Consider the following 15,605-nt stretch of genomic DNA (forward strand, 5'->3'; position numbering starts at 1 on the left):
GGATATCAATATCCTCTCTTAACTTGGTCTCTACAAAGCACATAACATCTGGTTCATGTACCTTCATGAAATCGTTGATTTCTAACCTTGCCAATATTAAACCATCAACATTAGTATGTGCCACTTTCAAACTTTTTTCAATGTTCTTCAGTCCCTCTTCTCTCCCTCTCTCCATCGGTACCACTTCCTCAAATTCTGATCTATAACTCTCCAATAAAACACAGTCTTTTCTTCTTACATTCTCTGTTCGTTTTTCTGCCATTGCTTCCTTTAGTAGCTCCTTTATTTTAGCTCTCTCCTCCTCATTTGCATCTCTCCTTATTCAAATATTCTTGAACTCCTCTTTGATTTATTCTTTTTATTTTTTTTTATTTATTTATTTTTTAACAGAACAGAGGAAGGAAAAACTATCTATCTATCTATTGCCAGACGCCTCAATCCCATTCGGGGTGGCCACAAACAAATCGCCTCCACGTCGCCCTGTCTCTCGCTATTTCACTACCCCGCTCCCAACTCACACCCCCTTCTCTCATATACCTCTCCACCCCATCCCTCCATCTCATCCTCGGCCTCCCCCTCCCTCTTCCCCCCTCCATCTCACTCACATACACTCTCTTCGTTAGTCTTTCACCCTCCATCCTCTCCACATGACCAAACCACCTCGGTGTGTTCTTCCTAACGCTTCCTATCACATCCACATCCAAACCACAACGCTCCTTTATATCCTCATTTGTCAGCCTGTCTCTCCAAGTGACTCCACAGGCTCCTCTTAAATAACTCATTCCCACTGCTCTCACTCTTGACTTGTGTCCTTCTAGCAAGGTCCAAGCTTCACTTCCATATGTTAGAGTTGGTATCACAATACTGTCATGTAGTAACTTTTTCACTTCCAAGCTCACTTCCCTGCTTCTTATCACTGTTTTCAAGGAACCAGCAACCTTTCTTCCCTGCAGTACCCTTTCAAGCACTTCACCCTCCAAACCTCCATCTTCACTCATCACACTACCCAAGTACTTAAACGTACTCACATTTTCCAATTCCTCACCATCCAACCTCACTGTACATTCACTGACTTCACCTCTCTCAAAGACCATCAATTTACTCTTCCCTACATTCACCTTTAGATTCCGTTTCTTACACACTCTCCCAAACTCATCCACCAAGCCTTGCAGCTCCCCTTCGTCTTCACTCAACAACACAGTATCATCTGCAAACAACAGTTCAGGGAGTTTCCAAACACTACCCTCTCTCACCAGGGTCACTCCAACATCCACTACCGTACCTTGTACCTCTTTTATTACCCCATCCATGTACAGATTGAACAACCATGGAGACATGACACATCCCTGTTTCAACCCAACTTTCAAAGAGAAAAATTCACTTAGTTTGCCATCCACACGCACTGCAGCCTTGGCACCATCATACATACTCTTCACAGCATTCAACAACTTCCCATCTACTCCAAATATTCTTAATACTTTCCAAAATCCTTGTCTATCCACCCTGTCATATGCTTTCTCCAAATCCATGAAAGCTGCATACTACTTCTTTCCCATCTCTAGAAACTTTTCCACTAAAGATCTAAGAATGAATATCTGATCTACACAACCTCTTCCCTTCCTAAAGCCTCCCTGTTCTTCTCCAACTAATTCCTCTGCTCTTTCTCTAACTCTGTCAATAAGTATACTACCATACACTTTTCCTATTAAACTAAGAAGACAAATGCCCGTATGAATACCACGCACTTCTTTTTCCCCTTTTACTTTGTACAAGGGAATACAGTAATTATACCTGACTTCCAATCCTCCGAGACTCTACCTTCCTCCCAGGCCAATCTGCACATTTTCCACATTCATTCTACTACCATCTCTCCTCCATGCTTCAGCATTTCACCACACACTCCATCAATTCCTGGGGCTTTCCCCAATTTAACTTTCTTCATTGCTTCCATAACTTCGATCCTACTGATTTCTTCCTGTCTTCTCACCTCCCTCTTTCTCCCAGAACAAATGGGCATCCTTCATTCATATAATATAGTTAAACTTGAACAGCTGTAGGTTGAAGTTTGGAGGGAAACAACTCCGGGGAAGCAAGTTCCAGACAGATACAGTTCAGGGAATGAAAAAATTCTGATAAGCAGAAGTTTTGCAATATGGCTGTGTGAGATTCCAGTCATGAGCACTACCAGATGTGTGTGCAGCATGAGGGAAGCCATGGAGAGGTGGCACAATGGATGTAATTTCGTCTGGCCACTTATCATAATAATATCTGTAAAATAATGCAAGAGACAGCATTCCATCTTATTTGCAGGGGAGGTAGTTTAGTTATAATAGCAAAGTTATTAATAATTCCAACAGCATTGTTCTGAATTTTGTCTAGCTCTTTCGGTGTAACCTCTCTACATCCATTCCACAAGGGTGATGAATATTCAAGCTGAGACCGCACATGACTCTAAGAAGTTATGGACTCTGTACAATAATCCAAGTTTCTTTGAGGTGGTTTTAGCAAGTAATCTGACATGAGAGGTCCAGCTGAGGGCATTATTAAGTGAAACACCGAGACTTTCAATACTTTTGGAGATGGGAATATTACTAGCACTGAAGGTAATATACGAATCTGGCAATACCTGTCTATTAGTAAACTGCATATATTTGGTTTTACTAGCATTAAATGAGACAAAGTTGTTTTATCCCCATTCACTGATCAAAGATAAGTCTTGATTATGGAGATGGCTATACTGAGTTGAGAGTTTGAGATATTAGACTTTGTAAATGGGTGTCTGAGTGTTAATGAACTATGTAGTGTTGAGTCATCTGCATATGAATGAATGGGATTGTGGGTGACAGATAAAAGATCATTAACATGAACCAGGAACAGGGCTGGAGCCAGAACTGATCCCTGTGGCATGCCAGCATTAGCTGAGTGGAAATTGGAATGTCTAGCTATCTATTGCCAGACGCCATAATCCCGTAAGGGGTGGCCACTTGACTTTGAGTTATTCATTTTACAGGGAGGGGCACTAACCCTCCACGAACCCACCTGCTGACACATGGGTAGCATGTATGGTTTGGTTATATGGTTACCATCCAGCACTGTAAATGGTTTCTTGGCTTACAGGAAACCATTTGGCTTGTCACTCAATGTAAAGACACCTGTGAAGGAAAGGAAGGCAATAAGAAGTGACAGGAAAGATGGGAGAAATAGGAAGAGAGGAGGACAGACACAGGTGAAGGAAGAAGTAGGCAGCACTACATCAAGTGAGTGGATGATGGACACCACCATCTGGAACATACATCATCTATTTTTACTCTTAATTTTCTGTCACTAAGATATGAGGAAAGAAGAGGAACAAAAGAAATTCGTCCATAGCAAGGGAGTTTGGACAGCAGGGAAAGCTGCCACACTCTGTTGAAAGCTTTAGAAATATCAAGGCTACTGCATAAGCTTTTCCACATTGGTCAATTGATTGATGGACAGTATGAGTCAAGAGATTATGTCAATGGTGGATCTTTTGTGGTGAAAACAATATTGTCTATCACTAATTATGTTGTTGGATTCAAGATACTCAACAATGTGCTTATTAATTAAAATTTTAAATACTTTACCAAGAGAAGAAATGACAGCTATTGGTCCATAATCAGAGGGGTCAGAGAAAATTCCTTTCTTTGGAGTTGGGTGGATATTGGCTTCCTTCCATGAATTGGGGAATGAAGAGGTATGTATGAAGAGTCTGAATAATTTAGCTAGAACAAAGGGAAGTTCTGGGGAACACTTTTTCAGAACAATTGTAGGAATTCCATCTGGGCCAGGAGGTTTGTTGGATGGTAAATTGTCTGGGATGGATTTTATGTATCGTGTCTGTGGTAACCTTCTAACCAACCAACACGTGTTCCCTACATGACAACAAGTGGGTTGGCGAAAAGGTAGTGCCCCTCCCCAGAAAACAACTAAATAAAAATACGAACAAGAAGACTCAGACCAGGACTGACCAAAATGTGATGACTGAGGACCAAGGCGAGTGATGAGAAGGGTGGGTGGTGAACTGAATGAACAGAAGGCAGTGACTGATTATATGTGTGTGGATGAAAGGTTGAGAAGGTCTGCAATGGATGCAAAGAGTGGACTTTCGGACCACAATTTGGTGGTGGTCAGAATGAAAGTCCAAATAAAATGCACAAATAGAAGGCAAGGACAGGAGGAAGTAGTACATACAAGGACAGTGGAAAAGTTAGAGGAGGATGGAAAAAAGGTAGAATATAAGAGAGAAGTGGAGAAGCGATTGGGTAAGTAAAGACTGGAGCAGATGGGGGACATGGAAGGTGTGTGCAAGACATTCACAGAAGAAATCTGTGCAGCATGTGACGTGGTGTGTGGGGTGAAGAGAAGATGAAAGGGCATGCAGGGAATGGCATGGTGGACTGAAGAGGGGAGACAGGCTGTGGCACAAATGAAGAAAGCATATAGTACGTGGCTGATAAACAGAGGCGTGGAAAACCTTGAGAGATGGAAGAGAGAGTTATATATAGAGAGGAAGAGAGAAGTGAAAAGATTAGTAAAAGAGAGTAAGAAGAGAGAGGATGAGGAATTTGGAACTTGAGTGCAAACCAGAGGGAATGTAAGAAAATGTCCTGCAAAGAGGTAAAGAAAGTTAGACAGGGTGCCAAACAAGTTAGCTGGGGCGTGAAAGATATAAATGGTAGATTACTAGTAGAGAGAATAAGGAATTGTTCAATGCAAGCAATGCAAGTATAAGTGGCTGGGGAATGGCCGGGAGAAGGAGGGATGTGAGTAGAGAGGAAGAAATCAGTAGGATCGAAGCTGTGGAAGCAATGAAGAAAGTTAAAATGGGGAAAGCCCAGAAACTGATGGAGTGTGTGGTGAAATGCTGAAGCATGGGGGAGAGATAATAGTAGGATGGATGAGGAAAATGTGCAGACTGGCCTGGGAGGAAGGTAGAGTCCCAGAGAATTGGAAGTCAGGTATAATTATTCCCCTCTACAAAGGAAATGGGGAAAAAGAAGTGTGTGGTAATCATAGGGCCACTTGTCTTCTTAGTGTAACAGGAAAAGTACAGTATATGGTAGGATACCAATGGGCAGAGTTAGGGAAATAACAGAGGAATTAGTTGAAGAAGAACAGGGAAGTTTTAGGAAGGGAATTGGTTGTGTAGATCAGATATTCTTAGATCTTTAGTGGAAAAGTTTCTAGAGAAGGGAAAGAAGTTGCATATGGCCTTCATGGATTTGGTGAAAGCATATGACAGGGTGGATAGACAAGGATTGTGGAAAGTGTTAAGAATATCTGGAGTAGATGGAATATCTGGAGTAGAAGAGTATGTATGGGTGTGGATAGTGAACTGAGTGAATTTTTCTGTCTGAAGGTTGGATTGAAGCAAGGATGTGTCATGTCTGTTGTTGTTCAGTCTGTATATGGATGGGGTCATAAAAGGGATACAAGGTAGGGCAGTGGATGTTGGAGTGGCCCTAAAAAGAGAGGGCAATGTTTGGAAACTCCCTGTACTGATGTCTGCAGATGATACTGTGTTGTTAAGTGAAGACAAAGGGGAGCTGCAAGGTTTGGTGGATGAGTCTTGGAGAGTGTGTAAGAAACGGAATCTAGAGGTGACTGTAGGGAAGAGTAAAGTTATGGTCCTTGAGAGAAGTGAAGTCAGTGAATGTACAGTGAGGCTGGATGAGGAGGAAATGGAAAATGTGAGTGCATTTAAGTACCTGGGTAGTGTGATGAGTAAGGATGGAAGTTTAAAGAGTGAAGTGCTTGAATGAGTACAACAAGAGAGAAAGCTGGTTCAATGAAAGCAGTGCTAAGAAACGGAAGTGAGCATGGAAGTGAAAAAGTTACATGACAGTATTCTGATACCAACTCTAACGTATGGAAGTGACACTTGGACCTTGCTGGAGGGACAGAAGTCAAGAGTGAGAGCAGTGGAAATGAGTTATTTGAGAGGAGCATGTGGTGTCACATGGAGAGACAGACTGACAAATGAGGAAGTGAAGGAGCGTTGTGGTGTGAATGTGGATGTGATAGGAAGCGTTAGGAGAATCACACTGAGGTGGTTTGGTCATGTGGAGAGGATGGAGAGTGAGAAACTGACAAGGAGAGTGAATGTGAGTGAGGTGGAGGGAGCGGAGAGGGAGGGGGAGGCCAAGGATGAGATGAAGAGATGGAATGAAGAGGTATATGAGGGGGAGGGTGTGAGCTGGGAGAAGGGCAATGAAATGGTGGTTGACAGGGTGACATGAAGGCGACATGTTTGTGGCCACCCCTTACAGGCTTAAGGCGTCTGGCAATAGATAGATAGATGGATCCAAGAGATGGGCATTATTGTCAGGATTATCTGGTATTCTGGTTGATTGCTTTACCAACTGCGTGAGATTAAACAATTCTGCAAAAAGCTCGTACTCTAAACCAGCATCATCAGTCCTGGCAGAATGCAATAACCATTCAATGTCACATACGCAATATCACCCCAAATGGTAATTTTTGTGCTAAGGGAAAGGTTAAGATTACTCAACAGTGTCAATATGGAGTCAAATACACTGGGTTTTGCAGAGCCATTGGGAGAGCAATTGACTACACAGATATATTTGGTAATATCTAGATAATTTAGTTTAAAAGTGAATAATCAAAAATAGTTGGATTGAAGTTTAAAACAGTGTCAACTGCACATTCAGATCTGATATAACAACAGGTGCGACCCTTGATAAGGAACTTTGTGAGGAGATGGTAACCAGGAAAACAAAATGGAGATATTTCGGTAGAGTGAGAAATTTATGGTTCTCTGAGGAACAGGGCCAGAGGGGATATGGACTGTAAGAAAAAATGAACTGGATTCAGATTGGTGCTGAGACAACGGATACTGGTGAAGAATAGGGCTGCACATGCACTTCTCTGCTGATGAGCATGAACAGAATTTGGAACAGTAGCTGCCGGCACAGTTGCTTGATAGTGACTGGGAGGACCCTGTACCACCAGCCCTACCTTGTCGGTGGTGGGGCAATCAAAGATATCACCTTGTTTGCTAGTAATACTGCAGCAGCCACTGCTAAAGGGAGTGGAAATAGGTGTGATATCTTACGTGCATGTAACGTGATGTAGACAGTTCAAGGTAAATGTTTTAAGAGAATATGCTAGCCTACTCTCTGTGTAAACGAAAACACTGAAAATGTTCAGGAAAGGGAGATGGTCAGGAAGAAGTCCAGAGGATTGGTGAAATGGGAGCTCCAGCTCTCCCTGTCATCAGCTTGCCATCCACCTAAGATGTACTGCCTTGTTCGACTGGTGATGATTTCCTTTACCTTTACCTGAGACTTAAACTTTACTTCAAGTGGCCTCGCCCCTCCTTCCTTGTACTTTCCTAACTTAAACACTTTTTCAATCTCTTCTTGAGCTTCACTGTTACCCTCCATAACTACTGATACTATCTCTTTAGCCTTACTCAGTTCTTCTCTTTCCCTTTCTGATCTTACTGTCATATGTTTTTCTTTTACTCCTGAGATTATCACACATTTTTTCTTGTCTGCTACATCCCCGACTAAATATTCTCTACTTCTTCGTACCCTAACCACTTCCTTCTCCACCTTTTCCTTGTTTTGTTGTTTTATGATCTCTTTCAAATTTATATTTCCTTTCTCTTGAATTTTCTTCCACCCCTTGTGTTGCTCCTTGATTTCCTTAATGTATTCATCTTGGATCAATGACTTCGATTCATGCTCATATAGTTTACTTTTTATCCTGTCACTTTCTTTGTCCAACCTCTTATTATCCCTCTTGAGCTGTTTTATTTCATTTGAGGCTGATTCATTACTCATTTTTAATTCTGTAACTTGTCATTCTTGTACAGCACTACATGTGCAGATTCTTTCCAACTTGCTCTGCATTATCTTAATCTTTTTCTCCTGTTCTAAGATCCGATCCTGCAGCTCTCTAATTATTGACCATACCTTTTTTAACGTTCTTGATCGGTGATATGAATGGTAAAATAGGGAATGTGAAGGTGGATGGAATAGTTGGTGAGTGGGGTGTGCCTGCTGAGATAGATGAGAATGGCAGTGCGTTAGTGGACATTTGTGCTGGGAGGGGGTTGATGATAGCCAATACCCTCTTCAGGCATAAAATGATCCACAGGTATACATGGCGAGTGATGAGAAGGGTGGGTGGTGAACTGAATGAAAGAAAGGCAATGATTGATTATGTGTGTGTGGATGAAAGGATGCAAAGATGTGTAATGGATGCAAGAGCTTATAAAGGTTGGGGGAGTGGACTTTCTGACCACTACTTGGTGGTGGCCAGAATCAAGGTCCAATTAGGATGAAGAAATAGAAGAAGGGAAGGACGGGAAGAAGGAGTATTTGCAAGGAGAGTGGAAAGGTTACAAGAGGATGAGAAAAAGGCAGAATATAAGAGAGAAGTGGAGGAACGATTGGGCAAATATGAATTGGAGCAGATGGGGGACATGGAAGGTGTGTGCAGGATATTCACAGAAGAAATATGTGCATCATGTGATGTGGTGTGAAGGATGAAGAGAAGACAGAGGGGGGTGCAAGGAACAGCGTGGTGGAATGAAGAGGTGAGACAGGCTATGGCACAAAAGAAGAAGGCATACAATGAATGGATGAGAAATAGGGGCGTGGAAGAAGATGAGAGGCGGGAGAGTGCGTAATATGTAGAAAGAAAGAGAGAGGTGAAAAGATTAGTAAGAGAGAGTAAGAAGAGTGTGGATGAGGAATTTGGAAGGAATCTGAGTGTAAAGTGGAGGGACTGTAAGAAAATGTCCTGGAAAGAGGTGAAGAGAGTAAGACAGGGCGGAAATGAAGTTAGCAGGAGAGTGAAAGATAAAAATAGTAGATTACTAGTGGAGAGGGGAGAAAAAGTGAGAAGATGGAGAGAACACTTTAAGGAATTGTTGAACATAGACGATGGAAATAATGCGAGTATAAGTGGCTGGGGAATGGCTGGGAGAAGGAGGGAGGTAAGAAGACAGGAAGAAATCAGTAGAATAGAAGTTGTGGAAGCAATGAAGAAAGTTAAATTGGGGAAAGTCCCTAGAATTGATGAAGTGTGTGGCGAAATGCTGAAGCATGGGGGAGAGATAGTAGTAGAATGGATGTGGAAAATGTGCAGATTGGCCTGGGAGGAAGGTAGAGTCCCAGAGGATTGGAAGTCAGGTATAATTATTCCTTTGTACACAGGAAGCAGGAAAAAGAAGTGTGTGGTAATCATAGGGGCATTTGTCTTCTTAGTATAATAGGAAAAGTGTATGGTAGGATACTTATTGACAGAGTTAGAGAAAGAACAGAGGAATTAGTTGGAGAAGAACAGGGAGGCTTTACGAAGGGAAGAAGTTGTGTAGATCAGATATTCATTCTTAGATCTTTAGTGGAAAAGTTTCTAGAGAAGGGAAAGAAGTAGTATGCAGCTTTCATGGATTTGGAGAAAGCATATGATAGGGTGGATAGACAAGGATTCTAGAAAGTATTAAGAATATATGGAGTAGACAGGAAGTTGTTGAATGCTGTGAAGAGTATGTATGATGGTGCTAAGGCTGCAGTGCATGTGGATGGTAAACCGAGTAAATTTTTCTCTTTGAAGGATGGGTTGAAACAGGGATGTGTCATGTCTCCATGGTTGTTCAATCTGTACATGGATGGGGTAATAAAAGAGGTACAAGGTACGGTAGTGGATGCTGGAGTGGCCCTGGTGAGAGAGGATAGAGTTTGGAAACTCCCTGTACTGTTGTTTGCAGATGATACTGTGTTGTTGAGTGAAGACAAAGGGAGCTGCAGGGCTTGGTGGATGAGTTTGGGAGAGTGTGTAAGAAACGGAATCTAAAGGTGAATGTAGGGAAGAGTAAATTGATGGTCTTTGAGAGAGGCGAAGTCAGTGAATGTACATGTACAGTGAGGTTGGATGGTGAGAAATTGGAAAATGTGAATACGTTTAAGTACTTGGGTAGTGTGATGAGTAAGGATGGAGGTTTGGAGGGTGAGGTGCTTGAAAGGGTACAGCAGGGAAGAAAGGTTGCTGGTTCCTTGAAAGCAATGATAAGAAACAGGGAAGTGAGCATGGAAGTGAAAAAGTTACTACATGACAGTACTGTGATACCAACTCTAATGTATGGAAGTGAAGCTTGGACGTTGTCGGAAGGACACAAGTCAAGAGTGAGAGCAGTGGAAATGAGCTATTTAAGAGGAGCCTGTGGAGTCACAAGGAGAGGTAGGCTGACAAATGAGGATATAAAGGAGCGTGTTGGTGTGGATGTGGATGTGATAGGAAGTGTTAGGAGCAATACACTGAGGTGGTTTGGCCATGTGGAGAGGATGGAGGGTGAAAGACTGACAAAGAGAGTGTATGTGAGACAGGTGGAGGGGGGAAAAGGGAGGGGGAGGCCGAGGATGAGATGAGGGGATGGGGTGGAGAGGTATATGAGAGAGAGGGTGTGAGTTGGGAGCAGGGCAGCGAAATGACAAGGGACAGGGCGACGTGGAGGCGATTTGTTTGTGGCCACCCCGAACAGGATTGAGGCGTCTGGCAATAGATAGATAGACAGATCTTTTTTAATTCCTGGACATTTCTTTTCGCCATTTTCACCACTCCTGCTACTCTTGGTTGGTTCAGTTTAGTGCTTCCTTTACCCTTATTTTTATCAGAGAAGCCAGCACATTCACCGTCACCAGATGTAAACAACGAACTATCCCTTTCCACCACAATACAACCTACGAAACCATTACAATTCCACTGTGTCTCGTACTCTTGTATGACTGAAACCTGTGGTTTTTTCATTAACATCAGATGGGACCACCACTCACATATTCATTCATGTAATCACAATAGGTTGATCTCCTTTTCGCCGCTAATTCAGCGTTTATTTCCCCTCAATCCAGAAGGAGCTCTGTCTCTGCCGGTGACCTGCTTTGTGTGTGTGTGTGTGTGTGTGTGTGTGTGTGTGTGTGTGTGTGTGTGTGTGTGTCTGTTGTTTTATGCAGTGTAACTGTAGTGGTAGGTGGGGCACTCACCAACCACTCACTCAATGTAGTGCTGCTTTGGGTGTCTGCCCTTTCCTCTCATCCATCCTTCCTCTTCTGTCTTTCTTTCCTTCATTCTTTCCACTTCCTTCTGCCTACAGGTGACTTTACACTCCCTCTTCTGTCTTTCTTTTCTTCATTCTTTCCCCTTCCTTCTGCCTATGGGTAACTCTACACTGAGTGACAAGCCAAATACAGTAGTTTCCTGTACAGCGGGAAACCATTTACTACGCTGGATGGTAACCATATAACCAAATTAAGGCACCTGGTGGTTTAGTGGGTAAATAAGGCGCTTCAATTGGATTGAGCCGGTGCAGGTGTATATCCAAGGAGTGATTGGCATTTATTGCTCACATAATGCCTCAGATGAGGCTGGTCACTCTCATCTTAAGTGTCAGGACCAACCTGCCTAGCCCTGGGCTCCTACACTTCTCATGGGGCAACATAGGATTGGATGATGGATGGATGGAATAGTAGTATGACCAAGAGTTTTAAGTATGAGGGCAGCTTGATATGTTACTGCCAGTTATGAATGAAAGGGGGGAGGGGTAGGGGTATGGGACAGGGTTGGGAGCTGAGGTAGAGGATGGTGGAACTCGTTTTGTTCCCCCTTGCCCTCTTACCGGAGTATACAGGGGTAAGAAGGGGGTTCCCCTCAGCAGAAATTAGCATTTGTGAGTGTACGTATATTGTAGTACAGCAATACAGTACATTACATAATCATAATCACCTAGTGCTGGGACTGCCACAAAAGCCACAAACTTGGCCATCACTTTGAACTAGGAAACTGTAGTTAGAGCACTTCAACATGGAACACTGAGGGATCACAAAGGAAGTCACAGCACTACAGCAACAAGTGAGGCACAAGGAATGGGGGGCAATGGTTGGCTTGGCGCATCAGGTGGGCTGCTCCCACAATGCACTGTAACAGGCAGGTGTGTGTGCAGTTCTGTGGGTCTACTCATGGGTCAATTGGGTTCCATGTCTTAGATGATAAACATTTGTTTTGTTTTGTTTTTGTTTTTGAATGCTCCAACATGCTTGCCTGCATCGGCCTTGGTCACCTAATGGCGGCTATCCATGCTGCTCAGTCTATGGCAGCCTCCCTATTCAGTCCCTTAACCCTGAGGTCACTCTTAATGACCTCGTCCCAGGTTTTTTTTGGTCTACTCCTCGCAACCCCACCTCTAATATTAACACTTCTCACTTTCTGCATCCAATTATCTTCCTCCATCCTCTCCACATGTCCACACCACCTCAATCTACCTCTCCTCATCACAACATCAATAAACTCCAGTCCCATCCTACTACTCAATTCCTCCTTCATAAACCTAGCCCCTCCCCACCCAGGCCTTGCACTCAGGGACGCACTGCATATCCACCTAATCATTGTCATTTCTGTACGTCTGAGCCTGCGAATATCCTCTTCCTTTACTGCCCAGGTCTCACTACCATACAGCATTACACTCCTAACACATGGTACATACAAAGACCCCTTGGCAAGTAGGGAGAGCCCTCTCAATGTCAGGAGAGGCAACAGCTCCCTTAACTTCTTCCAACCACTCCTCACCCTGGCCACAGAGCTAGCTACTGCCTAATAGTGCACAGTACCGCCAACTGCTTCCCGTTTTGGTGCCAGATATTGCCAAATTCGGATACTGCATGATGCAGCTGAGCAAAAAGTACTGGGTATTGTGACGACGGATAACTGAGAGTTTACTGTATGTACAGACAGCCCTGTTCTACCTAGCTTTTACTTACACAACAAAATTAGTTAATTAAATGAAGGTTGGAGTCTAGGACAGTACTCATACAGTTACCGTACTATGAATTCAAAGCCATAAGGAAGTGTTTGATTAATAGAAAAAAATCAGCTTTATTCAAAATTGCATTTTTTTCATTTATATGATGTTGAATACACAAGAGATACAGCATGATGGCATTTTATTACCAATACTTTCTTTTGCTGAAAAACATATTCTGAAAAAAGAAGTACATGACAACAAATGATAATACAGTATCTATCTTCACAAACTTACAGTACTTACATAAGAATGCAAAAAATAACAACAAAGGAACTTACTTATACTCAGACATGTCATGGCCTGAGAAGTTCATGAAACGCTCCCTATGTTGTTTCATGTCTGTATTCTCACTCCCACACACATTGCCGAAACTGTCATATCCATTCACCACTCTTAATGGGTCCCCAAACACAAGAGCAAATGCAGCTATGAAAATCTGAAAAACATGAAAGTGCTTAGATCTTATCTACCAGAAAACCTACCACATAGTCTATATGCAATCTCATTGTCAGAACAACACCATGCATCTGTGAATAATCTGATGTAATAGTCTTAAAAGCTACAGCAGTGTTACATCCCATAATCAATATCAACATTAGTAGGATCATTTAACAATTACAAGTAATATTGGCATATGCTCCACAGGCCAGCTTAGACGATAAAGAAAAAGACAGATTTTGGGATAATTTGTTAAGTGTGGATGGAGGGCAGGGGATGATGAGATTATAGGATGGGGAATAGCTTGTAATGGCCATGTAGGTGCAGCAGAACAAGAATATGAAGGTGTGCAAGGAGGATGAACAGGTGGTAAAAGGAGTGAAGGTGAGATGATATTGAATTTCAGAGAAGCTTTGAACATGGTTGTGAGGTATATGGTTTTTAGATTAATAAACTCTTGATTGATTGCTTACGAGTATGGGGAAATAGTCAAACTGACTACTTCCTGGTCAGGAAGGCCAATAAGGGGCTAGTAAAGCACGTGAAAGTTACAGGTGGGTGAAGAATGTGTGAAGCAACACAAATTACTAATGTGACATGGTACTAAAGAAATAGGTTGTGAAGAAAAGAAGTTATATGGAAGCTGGAAAACCAACCTGCAAGATGCTGTCTACAGCAAGAAGGACACTGATGGCTGAGCAGGGGGCTGTAGACAGAGGTGTAAATGAGAACACAGCTCTCAAGAACAAATTCTTGGGAGTTACTGATTCAGTGTGGGGTTGGACAAAGGGCCCATCATGAAAGATGATGGTGAGATGGGGGTGTAAAATCTGCAGTTAAAGAGAGAAATGGGGAAAAAAAAAAAAATCAGGAATGGAAATGGTGTGGTAAAAGAGAGAAATGACTGGTTGCTCAGTGTAAAGCCAGAAAGGAGATACACAGCACAAAGTATAAGTCTCAGAGACTTTTGCTGGAGCCTACATAATGCTGAAATGAGGCATGTGGTATTTAAGAAGGTTAAACAGATGACAAGAGAAAATGAGATATCACACATGACGAGTGTGAGAAGAAGTATTGCATAGTGAGGATATTATGGATCCAGTAAAAACTGAAGACAGCAGATCCAGTGTCTGACCCTTAGCCTTTGGTTGATGATGGTACCATGGGCAAGGCAAGCTACAGAATGCAGTTAGGGAAGGTGGTAAGTGTGTCTAGGGTGACTGCTGGGAAGCTGAAGGTCTCCATTCATGTGTGTGTGTAGCTCCAGAAAATGGCTGAAGAGCATGACTGTAAATGCGTACAAGGAGAAGGGTGATGCCCTGGAAAGAAGTGATAAAAGCCATAAAGCTTCTAGACCTGATAATGAAGGTAATGAAGAAAGTTCTGGAAGGTATGATAATGGAATGAGTAAATACTGATGAGATGTAATTTGGGCTTATGCCAGGCAGAGGAACCTCTGATAAAATATTCACTGTCTGAGAACCTGAGAGTGGTATTTTGTTACTGTTTTGTTAGTGAAGGCTTTTGACAGAGTGTCCGTGGAGGTGGTGAAGTGGGCAATGAGAAAGCTTGTGATTGAGGAGTGGTTGGTTAGAAGGGCTGTGGGAAAGTTTGAGGGTGCTCACACACAGATGAGAATGTAAAGAGCTTTGAGCAAGGAATTTGCCGTGAATGTTGGTGAACATCTGGGATCAGTTTTGAGCCCCTTGTTGTTTATTATGGTGCCTGAAGCTTTCTCAGATGACTTCAGAAATGAACTCCCATGGAAAGTCTTGTATGCTGATGATTTGATACTGACTGTGGAGAATGAAAGGGTAGCAGAGGAGAGATTCAGGAGATAGAAAGATGGAATGGGGCATGAGGGTATAACAGTAAAGGCAGATACAATAATAATTAAAATATTTTGGGAAAGTGGCAGTACTGTCAAACCAGGAGTGTGGCCATAGGCAGTTTGCCACAAGGGTGAGGGAAGAAATTCCATTTTGTGCAGTGTTTGTGATCAGCGGGTGCATAAGAGATGAAGTGGCACTAGAGGTAAGCTGCAAAATTATGCTGACTTTGCACATGGAATCTAGAGAGGAGCATAAAGAAGCAGAGAGGTGGGAAAGGATTAATCTTGCTGGAGAGACTCTTGAGTATGCGGAGGAGTCTTCTTCTTTCGAGGACATGACACGTGCTGGGGGTTGGGCTGGAGTTAGCTCAGTATCAAGGGTATGAAGAAGTTGGGAGAAGCTCAGGGAGTTGTTGCCCATCCTGACACTGAGAGGGCTTTCCCTTTGTGTTAAGGGGTCTTAATATGAAGCCTGTTTAGGAGTGTGGA

General features: G+C 42.7%; 1 protein-coding gene across 1 annotated transcript in view; it reads right to left on the reverse strand.

Annotated features, from left to right (window-relative positions):
- Ctl1 (choline transporter-like protein 1) overlaps positions 1-15,605 on the reverse strand; it is a 764,015-nt gene that overhangs the window by 741,130 nt on the left and 7,280 nt on the right. The window contains exon 2 of the mRNA XM_080276719.1: positions 13,126-13,283. Coding sequence (XP_080132845.1) covers positions 13,126-13,283 — 158 coding nt within the window. The remainder of the gene's footprint in view (positions 1-13,125; positions 13,284-15,605) is intronic.

This window comes from Coenobita brevimanus, chromosome 66 (assembly GCF_032717465.1).
Source record: "Coenobita brevimanus isolate Jiangsu-jjx chromosome 66, ASM3271746v2, whole genome shotgun sequence".
NCBI lineage: Eukaryota > Metazoa > Arthropoda > Malacostraca > Decapoda > Coenobitidae > Coenobita > Coenobita brevimanus.